The sequence below is a fragment of the Panicum hallii genome, chromosome 9 (genome assembly GCF_002211085.1).
Source record: "Panicum hallii strain FIL2 chromosome 9, PHallii_v3.1, whole genome shotgun sequence".
NCBI classification, from domain to species: domain Eukaryota; kingdom Viridiplantae; phylum Streptophyta; class Magnoliopsida; order Poales; family Poaceae; genus Panicum; species Panicum hallii.
Window position 1 is genome coordinate 37,426,504 of NC_038050.1, and position 15,676 is coordinate 37,442,179.

The 15,676-nt window shown below is 44.0% G+C and overlaps 1 protein-coding gene across 2 annotated transcripts; it reads right to left on the reverse strand.

Annotated features, from left to right (window-relative positions):
- Positions 1–294: 294 nt before the first annotated feature.
- On the reverse strand, positions 295–4,621 carry LOC112876081 (sulfated surface glycoprotein 185). Of its 2 annotated transcripts, none has more exons than XM_025940120.1 (4): positions 4,397–4,621; positions 2,769–3,704; positions 1,205–1,264; positions 295–768 (listed from the first exon to the last, which is right to left on the reverse strand). In XM_025940120.1, exons 1-3 carry the CDS (start codon positions 4,458–4,460, stop codon positions 1,233–1,235), a joined length of 1,032 nt encoding a protein of 343 aa, XP_025795905.1. In that variant the 5' UTR covers positions 4,461–4,621; the 3' UTR covers positions 295–768; positions 1,205–1,232. The 2 variants fall into 2 exon arrangements, with proteins under 2 accessions (XP_025795905.1, XP_025795904.1); XM_025940119.1 differs by having other exon boundaries at positions 2,739–3,704.
- Between the last annotated feature and the right edge of the window lie 11,055 nt (positions 4,622–15,676).

Consider the following 15,676-nt stretch of genomic DNA (forward strand, 5'->3'; position numbering starts at 1 on the left):
ATGGAAGGAGAAAGAGCATCACACACTGAGATAACACAAGGGTATAATAGTCTTTTTGCGTGCCCATTCCACGCTGGCCAGCTAACTTGGCGTGCCACATCATCAAAATTGGCAAATAATTAGTCTCGTGCGAAGAGGAGTGGCAAATCGTGCGAAGAGTGGCAAATACGTAGGCCAGCTAACTTGGCGTGCCACATCATCAAAATTGGCAAATAATTAGTCTCATGCGAAGAGTGGCAAATCACGTAGAAGCCAAAATAAGGATGTCATTTGTAAGGATGGCAAATAGTTAAATAAGCAATAACCCACAGGTCCTAGGATTTATTTTCTTAACTTTTTTAATTGAAACCTGGCTCTGATAATTTTCTTAACTTTTTTAATTGAAATCAACTTCAAAAATTACTAAGCAACATGCTGAACCAACATCCACAGGACCGAAGTTCCCAACTTCCGATCTAAACCAGGCCAGTTCATGGATTGTTGCTGAAAAAAAAAAGTTCATGAGTTCATGAGTTCAATGTGGGCAGAAGCAGAACCATCCTGGCTGACAGCAAGATGTTGAAGGCCAGACCCCAAGATCCACGCAAAAGCAAAATAATCCAGGAACATCTGGAATCAGATTCGTACTATCCTAGAAGAATTTTAGTTCCTTGCGGATGCACGGATGAACAAAAATTGATGGGCCAAATTCAAACGTTTGCATGGTAGTAGCCACTCTACTATAGGTTTGCGTTTGGTGACATCCCCATCTCCAGTCTCACCAAAGACCTGCATAAAAGATTGGTATCGCCAGTATGAGCCCAAAAATGAAGGTAGCAACTAAGAATCATCAGCTGGTGAAAATGAATTATGGCGACATATCATGATTCATTACCTTGTTCCGGCTATGATGAAATAGTAAGTCATGCACATATGAGCCATCCAGAGGGGCTTTGCACAGTTTAGTGTTGATGAAATATGATATATTGGCAAACTGTATAGATGGCACTCCATGAACTCTACAAAATGTTTAATTGCTTTTATGTTTTTTGTTGCTACAAACAGATTCTTTGACTACTTTTGTTGCTAGTACAAACAGATTCTATGACTACTTCTGTGAGGAACAAGGTCAACAGAAAGTTAACAAACAATAGTTTGCTCATGCTGAGTAGAATAACAATGAATAGCAGGCATGTTTCAGAACTATTCAATTGAGAATACTGACCATAGAATAAGATCCTAGCACAGCCCTTTCAACTCAGCATGAAGCGGCATTGTAGGTAGCCTGTAAATACAAGGGACCATGTCAGAGGTGGAATTCAAACATCTGGAAAGGAGTTATTGTCTAGCATTATTACTAGCAGAGGATGAAAAATTATCAATTCATTTTTGCTTTGACTCGCGGGAAAAATGGATCAGCAACCACAGATTTATAGAGTTATAATAAAGGTTATGTGCTACCAACTGACAAGATCTTGGTCACATATCACAGAATCAACTCTTAAAAGATTATATATAGTTTTCAAAAGAAATATTCATATTGTAAAAATACAGATAAACCACCGTAAATTTAGAGGCACCACACTGTGTCTGCTAATGTACCCAGGAGCCAAATACGTCCCAATTTGCACAAGTCTTTAATTATTTTTAGCTTCAAACTGTGAACAGCAAAAGCAGAGCAGTGTGCAGAGTGGGATAAACTAGCAAAGCAAGACTCTATCTCCGTGCTTGCCTCAAAAAAAAAGACTATCTCTGTGCTATTTGGACACTACATCCAGGGTAAAACTAGCAAACAAGACTCTTATCTCTGTGCTATTTGGACTACTACCAAGCATATCCAACAATTCTAAATGTTCCTGAACCATGGTAACTTAATGGATTTCAGAATCAATGTACAAAATTAAAGCTCCAAAACCATGGTCGAATATTGAACACCACATACATTGATACAAGTGTAGACTAAGATAGCCTGGTGATCAATCATGCTGCTAAATCGAACATATTTAAGTTAAACTAACAAAAGAAGAAGACGTTGATGCAGGGGTTTTCAGGTAGAAAACTTCAGATAAGTCAAAGGATTTCATAGTGACGACAGAAGATAAATATGTTGTATAAATAAGATTCAAGTAGGTATACAATTAGATCCTTCTCAATTCATCAAAAACCATAAAACAGTAAACTCTTATGTTCAATGTCATGCATAATCCCTGGCTGGCTAGTTCAGTATGCTTACGGACGTGAGTTTATCACTAGCATTGCACACCATTATCTAAAAAAATCACTGTGCTACTCAACATTTAGGACTACTTGGCTCTTTTGTTGAAAAATAATATAATTATACAAATGGGCCCTCTATTCTACAGATGTCATTGTACGATCAATCTATCATTCTATCTCTACTATTGTTTGACCACCATGCTGCAATACAAGTTTACAATCACGAAAAATGTAGCAACTGAATAGTGAGTAAACAACAAAAAGCATCAGAATTCACCCTTAATTGAAAACTTATAAATAATATAATTATACAAATGGGCCCTCTATTCTACGAATGTCATCATACGATCAATCTATCATTCTATCTCTACTATTGTTTGACCACCATTCTGCGATATAAGTTTACAATCATGAAAAATGTAGCAACTGAATAATGAGTAAACAACAAAAAACATCAGAATTCACCCTTAATTGAAAACTTAATACATACTATTGTGCTGAAAAAAAGAACAATGAAGTAATGCATATGCTAGAGATTATACTTGGATCAGAATTGATCAGCAAAGCAGTACCACCGAAATTGCAGCTCCCACCAATCTGCTTCATCTTCTGCCAATAGCTATTGAATGCATATGATGCATGTGATGCAATGTTGTCTGGATAGAAGCAGCTACCGCCAGCTGCAATCTCCTGGCAATTAACTCCATCCTGGCTGCAAGCATAGTCCATTGCCTCCTGCAGCTTGTCTTCCGGCACAGTCGGCTTGGCCACACACCACAAGCCACCGCCATTCCCTCCGCCAGACCACGGTGGTGGGGACATTGTTGCTGTGGGTGGAGCCAAGCATGGAGGTGACATTGCTGATGGGGCCATGCCACCAGTGACCTCAGGTGGACTAGCAGGTGTTGAGGTGGGCGAGGTAGAAGGCATGGTGAGGGGTGGAGTAGCTGACACCACCGGAGGTGGGCTTGCTGGCGCAAAAATGGGTGAGTGTGGCGGCACAACTTCTGTGGGTGGGACAGCGGGTACAACTTCAGGCGGGTAATTGGGTGCAAAGGACAGTGGCACGCCTGCTGGTGGTGACATATATGTCGATGCCACAGGTGGCTGCAGTGGCGGGAACATTGCTGACGATGGCAAGTGGTGCCTCCCATACAGCCTCCTCTGCAGGACCACTATATCCCTCGCACACAGAGGGGAATCAGAGGTGACCTTGATATCATCAACAAGGCCCCAGCGCACGAGAGAATGGTGCAGATTCTTGATAGCGTGCGAGAGGCGAAGCCATACGAGCTCTTGGCCATGGTTGCAGGTGACACCACGGCCTACGACGATGGCTGTGATGTGCTCGGATGGGTAGTGTGCCAGGACATGGGTCCTGAGCCAGGACTCTGCTCCAAGAACCGAGGAGGCCACCATGGGGAGGTCCTTGTGAGCGACTGATACATGTACACCTGCCTGCGATGGCTCATTGAGGTGAACCAGCTGACGGCCTTCTTGACCTAAAACTGCCAAAGAACCATGGCGACGGATTAGTCCAGTGGTATAAGGTACATTGCAGGAAAAGTTCATTAATGCGCATAAAACATAAAAAATCGACAAAGAAATGCAGAAACAGTATGAAATTTTACTGACACAGAGATACAAATGATAAGGAATGCGACTTGAAGTTAAAAGGTGTGGGAGAAGCAAGCAGATCTGCAAATGTTTGAATAACTAATTTAACCTAGAAGGATCAATAGGAGAACAAATTAAAGGCAAGAAAATGGGAGGGGAGCTGGCTGCAGAAATAAATTTCTGCCCAACACAGCAAATCTCCAGTATGGGCTCTCCCTATTCAGTACTGCTGATTCAAGATACATCTATACTGTGGGAGTAATAAATAAACTACAACCACCAGGACCCTTGATACTGCACAATCAGTAAAAAGTATGGTCTACTAATAGTGAGAAAACCGTCAAGAACAAAAGGGGTTACTTTCTTTAAAAAAAGAACAGTTCTTGTTGAAAAACCTCCATAGCAAGAACATCATTGGTCCAGAAAGAAAGCACATTCACCGACATATTATCAAGAGAAGCGTAAATAAGGCATAAATGCAAAGATAGAAGAAAGATGGGAAAGATAAACTACTACATTTAAACTAACAGAAGCAGCAAACTACAAAAGAAATCGATGGCAGAGAGAGAGAGAGAGGCATTACCAGCAAGACCCAAGGAAGGGAGCAGAAGGGAGCCGGAGACGAGGAACAGCAGCAAGAACTCCATCCCCTCTTCCTCGGTCTCTCACTCTCTCACTCAACTCTCCGCTCTCTCACCACCCTACGGCCAGCTGCAGCGAGATACTAGTAGCTGGCTGAGTACCGCGGTAGTGGGCAGGAACCTGATCGCGCCTGACCCTGACCTGGCTTGAGGTGAGGTGACTGCACGGTCTCAGCCACACACGCAAGGAGGGAGGGAGAGGCTCTTCGCTGCGTGTTTTCGTTCCCTCCCCTCTGAATTCTAGATCCGTCACATTAAAGATAATTTTACTAGTATTAAATAAAATTTGTTTATAAAACTTTTTGCACAGATGGGTGCTAATTCGCGAGACAAATTTAATAAGCCTAATTAATTCATAATTTACCATAGTGATGCTACAGTAATCATCCGCTAATCATGGACTAATATACCTCGTTAGATTCGTCTCGCGAATTAGCCCTGGGATTCTGCAATTAGTTTTATAATTAGACTTTATTTAATACTTCTAAATGATAAGATTCCCTTTGGTGTGATACCTCCAAATTTTAAACCTTGGGAAACGAACACAGCCTCTATGGTCAAAGAAAAAGAAGGCAGAGGGCGTCATTAATGGCGATAGGATTCTTTTGAGGCCGGCTGCTCTGGACTACTATGGTGTATGGTATGGAGGGCCTGTGTCGTCGTGCGCTGGTATCGGTAGCCTGGTAGGAGCCTAGCAGGAGTACTGGCAGGGGTGCGCAGGAGCTCAGCCTTTTTGGGGGGAGAGGACAAGGTCGAGGAAACCGGTTTGGGAGGTGTGACCATGGTGTACTCCTACGTGCGCGTCCAAGGAAAAATTGCACACTTTCGGGAGCTTTCCATGTGCTGTTTTCTACTGTAAGGTGTTGCTGTGCATTGCTCCATGCTACCAAATACGATCAATGATCGAGCTGATTATTCATATGATGCTCATCACGTATACTCAGCTAATTGAAGTGTCAAGTGCGGATGTATTTTAAAAACCTATAAGTATTTTAACATATATACGTATATATGCCAAAAAAACATGTATTTTGTAGTCTATTGTACAAACTTACAATTTTAACTATAGTTGAAACAACTACAAGTAGCTGTGTCTGACGTGTGCATGAACTAGAAATTTCTTTTCATTTTCTGGATTTGCTGAATCTTTTATTTAAAGCTTTTTTATCGATATTTTTGTGGAATTCCGTCACTAGTGGGCTGGATAACGAGCCAGCTCGGCTTGGCTCGGTCCAGCTCGCTAGGATAACGAGTTGGCTCGGCTCGGCTCGTTATCCTAACGAGCACAAAAGGCTGATCGGCTCGGCTTGGTCCGGCTCGCGAGTTTGCGAGTTTGCTGAGGAAGCTCGCGAGCCAAACACTGATATACCCTCCCAGGTGATATGTATCTATACAGATCAAATAAAAAAATATTAAGATAATATATGGTTTTATTTCCATACTTTCAGGACCATATATAATTCTATTGGTGATACTTCCATTATTCATCAACCATACATGTTCCACCAATAACATGTACCCATAAGCTAGCCTATCATAAGCAAAGAGGTTACAAAATACTAAGTCTTAGACTCTTAAATACATAAATTGATAAGCACAAAGGAAATACTGAGACTTGGCTTCTAGACGGCGTATAACGTAGGCATGTTGCACGCGTAGCTCGTTCGGCTCGTGAGCAGCTCACGAGCTGACTCGAACTCGCTCGTTATACTAATGAGCACAAAATTGTGCTCGGCATGTTAGGAATTAGATCGAGCCGAGCTGAGCCAAGCCAAGCCAAGCCGAGCCGAGCCGAGCCGGCTACGAGTCGAGCGAACTAACGAGCCACAAGCAATTTTTCCAGCCTAAGTCACTCGTGACAGGTGGGACACCACTTTGATGGAGATAGAGCAATATCATAAACCGTCGTTGTAAATGATATCACCATAAACCGTACAGAAACAACGATACCATTAACTTGAAACCTTGGTCAATTGTATTTCATAGAAGAAACCACATAAGTAAGATGATTGAGGGACCGATACAAGATCAATTATCACTAAATATATGTTTTTTTACTGACGACTGTGGTGGTCTTCAAAATGCATTGGTGATTGAGGTCGTTCATGTCTTACATGGCTATCTCTTTTTCTATTTTCTACCGATATTGATGATAGTGCGTAAAATGACTATAGTTGTGATGATTGCAATGGAAACTGAAGACTTGTTAACTATAGTTATAATTTTTCTTTACTAACAGTGTCTTTTCTATAATAGGATTGTTTTCCGTCATGGAATTCAGGTGATATACCACCCATCTTTTGTAAAAAAAAAGCAAGAAGTGCAGCGAGGAAACGGCCCTCCCTTGCGAATGGGAATGGTGAAAACCAAGACTGGCCGCAGCATCATGCAAATACCTCTTCAAATAAGGGGCCTACATGCGAAAATTTGCCACTGCGCCTGTTTTGCTGTGTTGCGTTGCTTTTGGACTCTGAGGGCAGGCTCTCGAGCGTGCGCAGCGCCGGTGCAGCGGTGCTCTCGCCCGCCTCGGGACCCAGCGAAGCCCAAGGAGAAAGAGATTCATGGCAGGGCGCAGCCGCGCAGGGGCAGGGCGGCGTGTTGCTGCGTTTTGAATTTTGAATTCCTCCTCTCTCGCGCGGCGCGGCGGCGCCCACTGGGAGTCCAGGGGAGCATGGCATCGGTCATCAAAGCAGTACGGTGCGTCATGCCGAAGCGCATGTTCGTCTGACGCGGTGACCCGGGCCGTGGAAACCTCGCTGCCTGTCTTCCTCTGTGGTCGTGCTACACTTCACCATTGTGCTGCTGCTCCCGCCGTATTTTCAAATCTTGAATTCGAGCGCAACGTGTAAAATGGAACCTGTTCTCCTCTCTCTGCTCTATATCTATCTATCTATATTTATATCTATACCACTATTCTACGTGACACTCTAGATGTCTAAAAGGCTAAACAAAGATCCATAACACGAAATCAGGCATAAAAGAGTAAGAAAAGTATAAAACAACCATTCAAAATCTACCTTTCAAGCAAATGAATATGTGTATATATATGCATATACATATGAACTCTTGCAAACAAATCCTTATAACTTTCAAAACTGATCACAAATGATCCTAAAAATTTAATGGCACATCTATCATAATAAGAGCAACAAAAGTCTAGTTGAACTTAAGGGCTAAAAGTGCAAAAGTTCACATGAAATGACATGTCATTTAAATACTAGTTTTTAAAAATTCAAAATAACTTTTTATACATTGCTCAAATGAACAAAGTTATGAAAGAGAAAATGTACATCTTGAAAAGTTGAGCAAAATGGTATTCATATATTTTTGATTTGCCTTGGGAAGAATGAGTTTTAGCTTCCTTTTTCATCCAGACCCCTGCTGTTTTCGCCTTTTGCGCTTAAGTCTCCCACCTTCTCCCTCCTCTCTCCTCCTCAGCGCCCTGCCTCCCTGTCGCACGACCACGGCGCCACCTGGCCGCCGGCGCCACTTGGGCTCACCTAACTTGGCCTTACCTAGCCCGACTGCTCGATCCCCGAATCCTCCCCTCCCCAGTTTGCACTGGCCACGCGGCAGACTGCCCCCAATCACGTGCCACGAGGACCGCCGGCCGACCGAGCCGCTGCCACGCGTCCCCTCCGCCCGACCGGCCCTTCCCTTCACCCTTAAGGCAGCGCCAGCTACCCAGCTCATTTCTCCTCCCCTCGCCCTACCTATAAAAGGGGCAGCCGAGCCCCTTCCATCACGCATGCCCAAATAGCCCACCATTGCCGCTGGCAAGCTCGAGTTTATCGTGGAGCTCCCACCCTTGAACTCCCTCCGCCCAAATTGACCCTCCAGCGAGCTTTCCCACCTCCCACTAGAGCTTCCAAGCCCAACCACGCCACCCCTGCCCCGCCGAAATAGTGCCAGCGCTGCCACCAACCAGCGCCGCCTACTGTCCACCGTGGAGGACCCTGCTCCAGCCGTCCCCGAGCCTCACCAACGCCACAAATCGGTGCATCCCGGCCCCCTCTCCGTTTCCCCCACCTTCCTCCTCGCCGCCGACTAGTTTCCTCGTCGGATTTTTGCCGAAAACAGCCCAGCCCGCCTAGGGACTATATTGCAATCACCAAGTTCTTGTTAGGATCCTTTCTGCTAGATTCAGAGACCTATCTGCGAGAACCCGAGTACTTTGTGTTTCAAGAGGCTGTCACTTGTAAAATCAATCTAAAATTCTAGAAAATTTAGAAAAATGCAAACTAAAATTTTTTGCGACCCTCTTGATAAACCCGACTACTTTTGCATAGATGGATGACTATTTACAAATAAAAACTTGATCTAAAGTTAATCTTAATTTAAATAGCCTATAAATGTATCTATTGATCTAGGGCAGTACTATGAATGATTTTTGGACTGTAAGCTAGTCTCTGCTTGTTGAGACTTGTGCAAAAATCTCAAGGCTAGAACATGTCCCTACGAATAGTTTTTGTTGGATCTTATTTGATGTGCTATTTTTGCTAAAAGTTATTTGTTCATGATGTTTTACTGATATTTTAGGGTTAAAACTTTTACAGTAGAGTAACTTTGATGCATAAAATCTATGGACAAAATTTGAAACCTTTTGCTTCTGTCTAACTTGCTCATATATTTTTAGTTAAGAAAAACTACATTAAATCAAAGTAATTAGTTCTAGTGCTTAGAAAAATATGAAATTTTAACCAGAAACTACCTTTGAGTAGATTATCATGTTGGAAAAGTATAAGACACAGAAACTTTATGGAACTACATGTAGAAACAAATCTTGATCAGTGTAGATGTATCTTAACTTATTTTTTTCTATGCTCTGAGTCCTGCACACAAAAAAAAACTAAACAATTTACAGTAGGCTCACCATAAGTTTAGGAGCACTCAATAAAATTTTGAGCTCTAGTCCTTGCAAGAGTTGTTCGGTATAAAATGATCTTGATTCTAGAAGTAGCTATTTAATATATTTTGCATGATTAATATGCTAAATGAAAATATCTGAAAATTTTACAGTAAGTTTGTTTCTAAGTAAAGTACTCTGCATAAAAATCTCAACACCAAAAACTATATTAAATAGCAGTTATGAATAATTCATGTTTGATCTTGAAAAATAGCACTTTTGAAATAATAAAAACCCCACTTACTTAATGAAGTTAATTATCTTAACTTGTACTCTATAAATGATTGCCCAAGGATTCATAAAATATGTGCTTCACAACAAAAATTGAGTTTTTTGGATTGCATCTTTATCGTGAAGTTGTTAAATCTTTACCATCCCAGTAAATCATACATGTGCATTTCATATAGATTCGACTACTCCCGCTGACGAAACGTATGATCTGGTGCCCGAGTCCGAGAGTGAGCAGCGCGAAGGTCAAGTTAATCTAATTGAACTCATCAAACACCCAAATCAAAGTTTAGAAGAGCCCAAAGCTAGCTTTGCTCAGGAAGGCAAGCCCCGGAGCATAACCCCTACATTTAAACTTATGCAACTTTTATTTATATATGGTATTGTGCATTAAGTTTGTAGGAGTTGATTGAAACCCTAGTTGCATGATCCTAGCACCTATGATATGAATACTAGTCTGTGTCGGTCGCTAGATTGCCATGCTAATAGGACTCCGGTAAAAGTCGAGTGTTTTCCTGTCACTCACGAGATATAGGAGTTGTTTGTTTTACTTATGTTGGAATCATAAGGTCGACGGATGGGGCTATGTTACGATATTCCTGTTGATGATTGAGGCCCCGTCTGATTAGCAAAAATGCTAAGGTCGTGGTGTGTGGTAGTGGTGGTTAAGTTTTTGAACGTACTAACCACGTGCCAAGAATATGGTAATCGGTAAGCTGAAGTACCTGATTGAACCGGTGCGTGGACATACCTCCCACCGTCTTGACACTATTCCCATGGGCCCATGGTAAGTGCAAGAGCAGCCACGGCCCGACGTTGTCCGTGGTTCGTGGACCTCTTGTATTCGTGGACAGTGGCTCTGATCCATGAAACGGGAATAAAGGGGAAAAGTTGCACATGTGACTCTGGGAGTAACCACGTGACGTGTGTTTAGGTCTCCCTTGCAATGTTAAGAAATTCGATTCGAAACGTCCGTTTCTCGCGGCCATTGAGACTGCTTGACCCCTCTGCCACATAGAGTAAGAAGAGAAACAATGATGATGATTAATCTAGTTGGATGCTCAGTTAATTATTTTCCACCATGTGTGATTTGGATAGTTGCTTACTTAGAATGGTTAATCAATTAGAACTTAATCCTAACTCTTGAAAGCAAGGCCTCACTCTTAGATGCTTTTTTGCAAAAGCTACCCTCAGCCAAAAGCCTTGTACATCTAGGAGTCGGATAGTATATACCACTAGTCGGGTGAGCCTTGCTGAGTATTAGTATACTCAGCCTTGCTTGTGGCTTTATTTTTAGGTGAGACATTTGAGGACACGGTTGCTAGTTTGACTTGGCCGTGTACTCTTCCTCCTGGTTGGTCGGTGGAATGGGATCCATCCCCAGCCAACAATGATAACGCTGAATGATGTCATGTATGGGCTTCATCATGACATCTTGTAATGTTATTAGAACTATCATTTATTTTCCGCTGCACTATTAAACTCTGAAAGTACTTGTTATGCATGATATCAAACCTGGCTTGTAATAATAATTCCTGTTGAACTCTGTGATGTAAAATTTGTGGATTGTTGTAATCTCTAGGCTCACCTTCATGTGGGTTGTATGTATGCATTGTTTCGATCGAAGTTTTAGTGGTTGCATCGGGATGTTACCCGACAGACTGTCATTTTACTCCGTTTTAAGTGCGTGTTAGCCGGGATTGCCTCTATGGTGATGGTTAGTGCACTTAAGATGGATTAATTCGAATGGTTCTGCCATATTCTATATCTATATCTATACGTTAGGAAAAACACTAGTTTTTTTTGCAAGATCCATACAATTAGTCACCTCCGACTGAGATGATTTCTTCTACATCCACACAAATCTCTACATCCATCTAACTACAGTATCTAAATCAACCATTCAGATTCATCCCCGCTCAGATCCCTTCCCTCCCCCACCATCTCGTAGTCTCCGTTTGTGACTCCTCGTGATCTCACCGCAATCGATGCATGCCATCCCCGCGAGGTCGCGACTCCTCCCCTTCTAGTGACTCCTCATCTCCCTATCAATGCACACAAGTCCCCTCATGGATGACTTCTTGTAACGCCCGCGTTTTTATCTTATTTAAATTGCATTACCAATCACTCGCTTAAAAATCTTTTAAACCTTTTCCGCCGCTCGAGCTCCTGAAGCCCACCTTCTGATTTTCCGCCGTCCCGACATCGCGTAGTCTCTTACTCTTTTTCCGTGGAGCCGCCCATCCCTTTTCCTTTTCCACCGGCCCCGCCGTCCCGTCGCATCACCATCCTGTCGCGGTCGGCCGCATGCGCCTGCCCGGCCGCGATCGTCGGTGCCGCGCGCGTGTCCCCTCTTTTCTTTTCTCATATTTTGTTCAAATCCATTTTATTGCTCTATTCTAACCCCCTCCACTTTTCCTTCTTATGCAGTCCGCAGCCCTCCACCTCCCTCTCTCAAATATTTAATCAGAGCTCCTTCTATCCCTTTATTTCATACTGTAAGAATGTTAGTCATCATTACTTGGCATAAAAACTTGTATTTAGGTCCAGAATCTAATAAAATTTGCCTTCAATAGGACAAAAACTTGATAATTTTGAATTTAGCCCAAGAGTTCAAAAATAAAACCTTATTCTTTGAGTTTTTGAACTTAAACCTTAAAGCAAAGTTATAGCTTTTAAAAATTTCTACAACTTTTATTTTGACCATTTTCTCATTTCAGCTTTAGAATAGTGGGAAATTTTATTTCATAGTGAAGTCCCTGTAGTTCCTGTAATTGCAGATAGGACCCTAGGATCTCCCCTCCTCTTTCTTCCTCCTCTGTTTTCTCTGCTGCCTCAGCAGTGAAGCCGTTGCCGCGTCGCCCGAGGCCAGCTCCTGCTTTAGCACCGCTCCACGCGTCGCCAGGGAGCTCGGCCACCGCCTCAGCGCCTTCCCGCTATCTTCTCCCGCGCACGCCACGTCGCTCCGCTGCTACCCGAAGCCGCCACGTCACGCCGCCAGTCGACAGCAGCTGCTCCGGCTCACCGTGCCTCTTCTTAGCCCCACCGCACGTCCAGGAGCCCCCTTCAACTACTTTTATCCGCTCGCGCGACCGCATTTTGCTTCTTCAGCTTCTTCTCCGCTCAGCACCCCGCCGGACCACCGCCGCACGCTCTGCTCACCGTGGACAGCTCGCCCCGCCCCTTCTCGAGCCACACCAGCACCTCTTGCAGCTACGCCTTGATCCCGTGAATCTCGCCAGCCCCTCCATCGCCGCCCTTGAGCACCGCATCCACCTCGCCATCGAGATCCCTCTCGCCGCCATCCCGGGTCGTCGTGGGGACCCACCCTTCCAGCAGTCCTAGCCCCCGCCAAGTAGATCGGGTGAACCGCCTCGACCCCCTGAAGCTCCTCCCCCACCTCCAACCCACCGCGGTGAGTCACCTCACCGGAACACCGTCGTTTCCCTCCGTGCCCCTACTCTACTCCGGCCAAGGACCCAATTGCTGTGATTTCAATCTTCTTAAGGTCTTCTTTGTAAGAAAATAGGGGTATTTCGAGGATGCATAATTATGTTAGATCCTGTCCATGAAAAATTATGAAAATATTTTTGAATGATTTTGCTAAGTTGCTTAACATGCCCATAAAATTTCAGCACCTAAAATTATCTGGAACTCTAGATATAAATAGATCTTGAAATAATAGTGCTGATTTTGTTTATTTTTGTAGCACTGTTCCTGTGGAGATAAAATTCTGATAAATTTACAGAAGATTTATTCATGCTTCGCCAATACCCAATTAAATTTATAGCTCCAGTACTACAGTGGTTTGCTCTATAGAAATAAAACATGTTCTAGGTGCTAATTAATTGAGATATTTCTTCTAAATTATTTACTGCATAAAATATTCTGAAAATTTTAAGATAAGATTATCTCAATGAGGTCTATTTAAATGAATTTTTGTAGTATTAGTAATCACTCCTGACTTAGAATGTTTAATACTGTTTAATGGAGTTAGTTTGGTAAATTAGGATCACCCCCATGCTATCTAATGTACTTAGTTTGGTTGCTTAGAGTAACTAAACATGTTACTTAATGCAATTAGGTAGTCTAGTTCATACTCGATAAATGATTGCCCAATAGGTAAGTAGATAGTTGGTTTGCTAAATAGAATATTTGTTTATTGGATTGCAACTTTATCGTGAAATGAAATGAAAGTGTATGCATTCCCTAAAGTATAATATTTGCATATCATGTAGACTCGACAACTCTCGTTGATGGAAATTATCAGCTAATCCCAGAACCAGAAGAAGGAATTTCTGAAGACCCCGAGAACGTCACCGAAGATTTAACTGAAGCCCTGAACCCCGGTTCGGAAAGTTTTAGCGTTGACATCTCTAACCCCAGCCCCGCCAGCGAAGGCAAGCCCCGGACATACACCCTACTTTCATACACTGCAATTTAAATAATAATTTATTATACTGATGCATCTAAGTTCTTAGGAGTTGTATGGAAACCCTAGTTGCACATTCCTAAGAATCCTATGTACTGTATATTAGAACTTGAGTCCGAATAGCTGCTATGCTAATAAGACTGGTAGAAGTCGAGTGATTGCCTGTCACTCGCGAGCTTTATAGGAGTTGCAATGTTTATATTCCTTCAATCACTATAAGGATAACGGACGGGGTTGTGATTATGATTCATGACCTTGACAAAAACCCCGTCTGTGTTGATAAAAGTTTGATAAGGTCGCAGTGTGTGGTAGCGGTGGTTAAGCGTTTGAAAGTACTAGCCACATGCCGTGAATTATGGGTAAGCGGTAAGCCTAGTAACCGATCGGCCCGAGGAGTGGACATACCCCCCATGTGGCAGAACCAACCAGAATTACACCGGCTCAAGTACACGAGTCCACTCTTGAGGGCTCCATCGTACTTCAAACGGTATAATCCCTTGGCCTGTCGAGTAACGTCCCGATAAATGTAACACCCTAAGGTAATTTCCTTAAATTTTAAAGAATTTATTTTGGCTCAAATGAAATTTCCAGGCTTTTCTTTAATTTTTGTGGCATTTAAAGCAATTTATAACACAAGAAAATAAAATTAATTATAAGGTCAACATGTTTGTGCATTCATGCTGGAGCATTATTTTCCTTGTGTTGAATTTATAGAGCTTGAATTCAAACTTATTTTGAATTCAATTAGATTTGTTTGAATTAGTTGAGTATAGGAAAGAAGAAGGAAAAGAAAAAGGAAAAGAGAGGAAGAAAAGAAGCCTAGCCCAGCCCAAAACCCGCTCCCTCTCTCCCTCACGGGCTCTCTCTTTCCCCCTGGCCCAAGTTTTCCCCCGAGGCCCAGCACCCCCTCCCTCCTTTCTTTCTTCCGCGTGGGCCGAGCCCCGGCCCACCTTTTCCCTCAGCCCGAGCGCCACCTCCCTCTCCCTTTTCTCTCTGGCAGCTGGGACCCGCGCGTCAGCGCCTCTTTTCCTCTCTGCTCCTTCTTCCAGCGCCCGACCCATCCTCTGTTTCTCCCTCCGCCGGCCGGCCGCTCGGCCACTGGCCGTGGTCCCACTCCGCCGCGCCCCGGGCTCCCTTCCCTGCACCCGCGAGGCCCCACTGGCCAGTACCTGAGCCTCCTTTTCTTCTAGAAGCCGCCGCGTTTGGATTAGGTCAACCCGCACGAGTTCGCGGGCGATGCGGGGGCCGTTGCGCGAACGACCCGCACGCCGAGGCCGTCGCACCCCCTTTTCTTAGCCCGGCCGCTCTCTCGCGTTTCCCTTCAGCCGCCACTGCCCTCCCCAGCTTCCTTCGTGCCCTTGCACCGCCGTGCCACCGCTCGACCGAGGGGCGCTGCCGTCGACCGAGCTCCACGACGTCGCAATTCTCCCCGGCGCCACCAATCCCCGACCGCTAGCCACCGTCTTAGCTTCCAGGGGAGGTAAGGAACGCGCCGAGCCCCTCTTCCCTCCCTATTTCCCTCTGCGCATGCCCGTCCCCCTTGCCGCCGTGATCCCGTGCCGCCTCCGTCGTGGGAAGCCCCAACCCGAGCCCTAAATTGCTTTCCTGAGCGTCTAGGTGTGTTCAGCGCATCGTGCTCTACCTCTAGGACTTGAT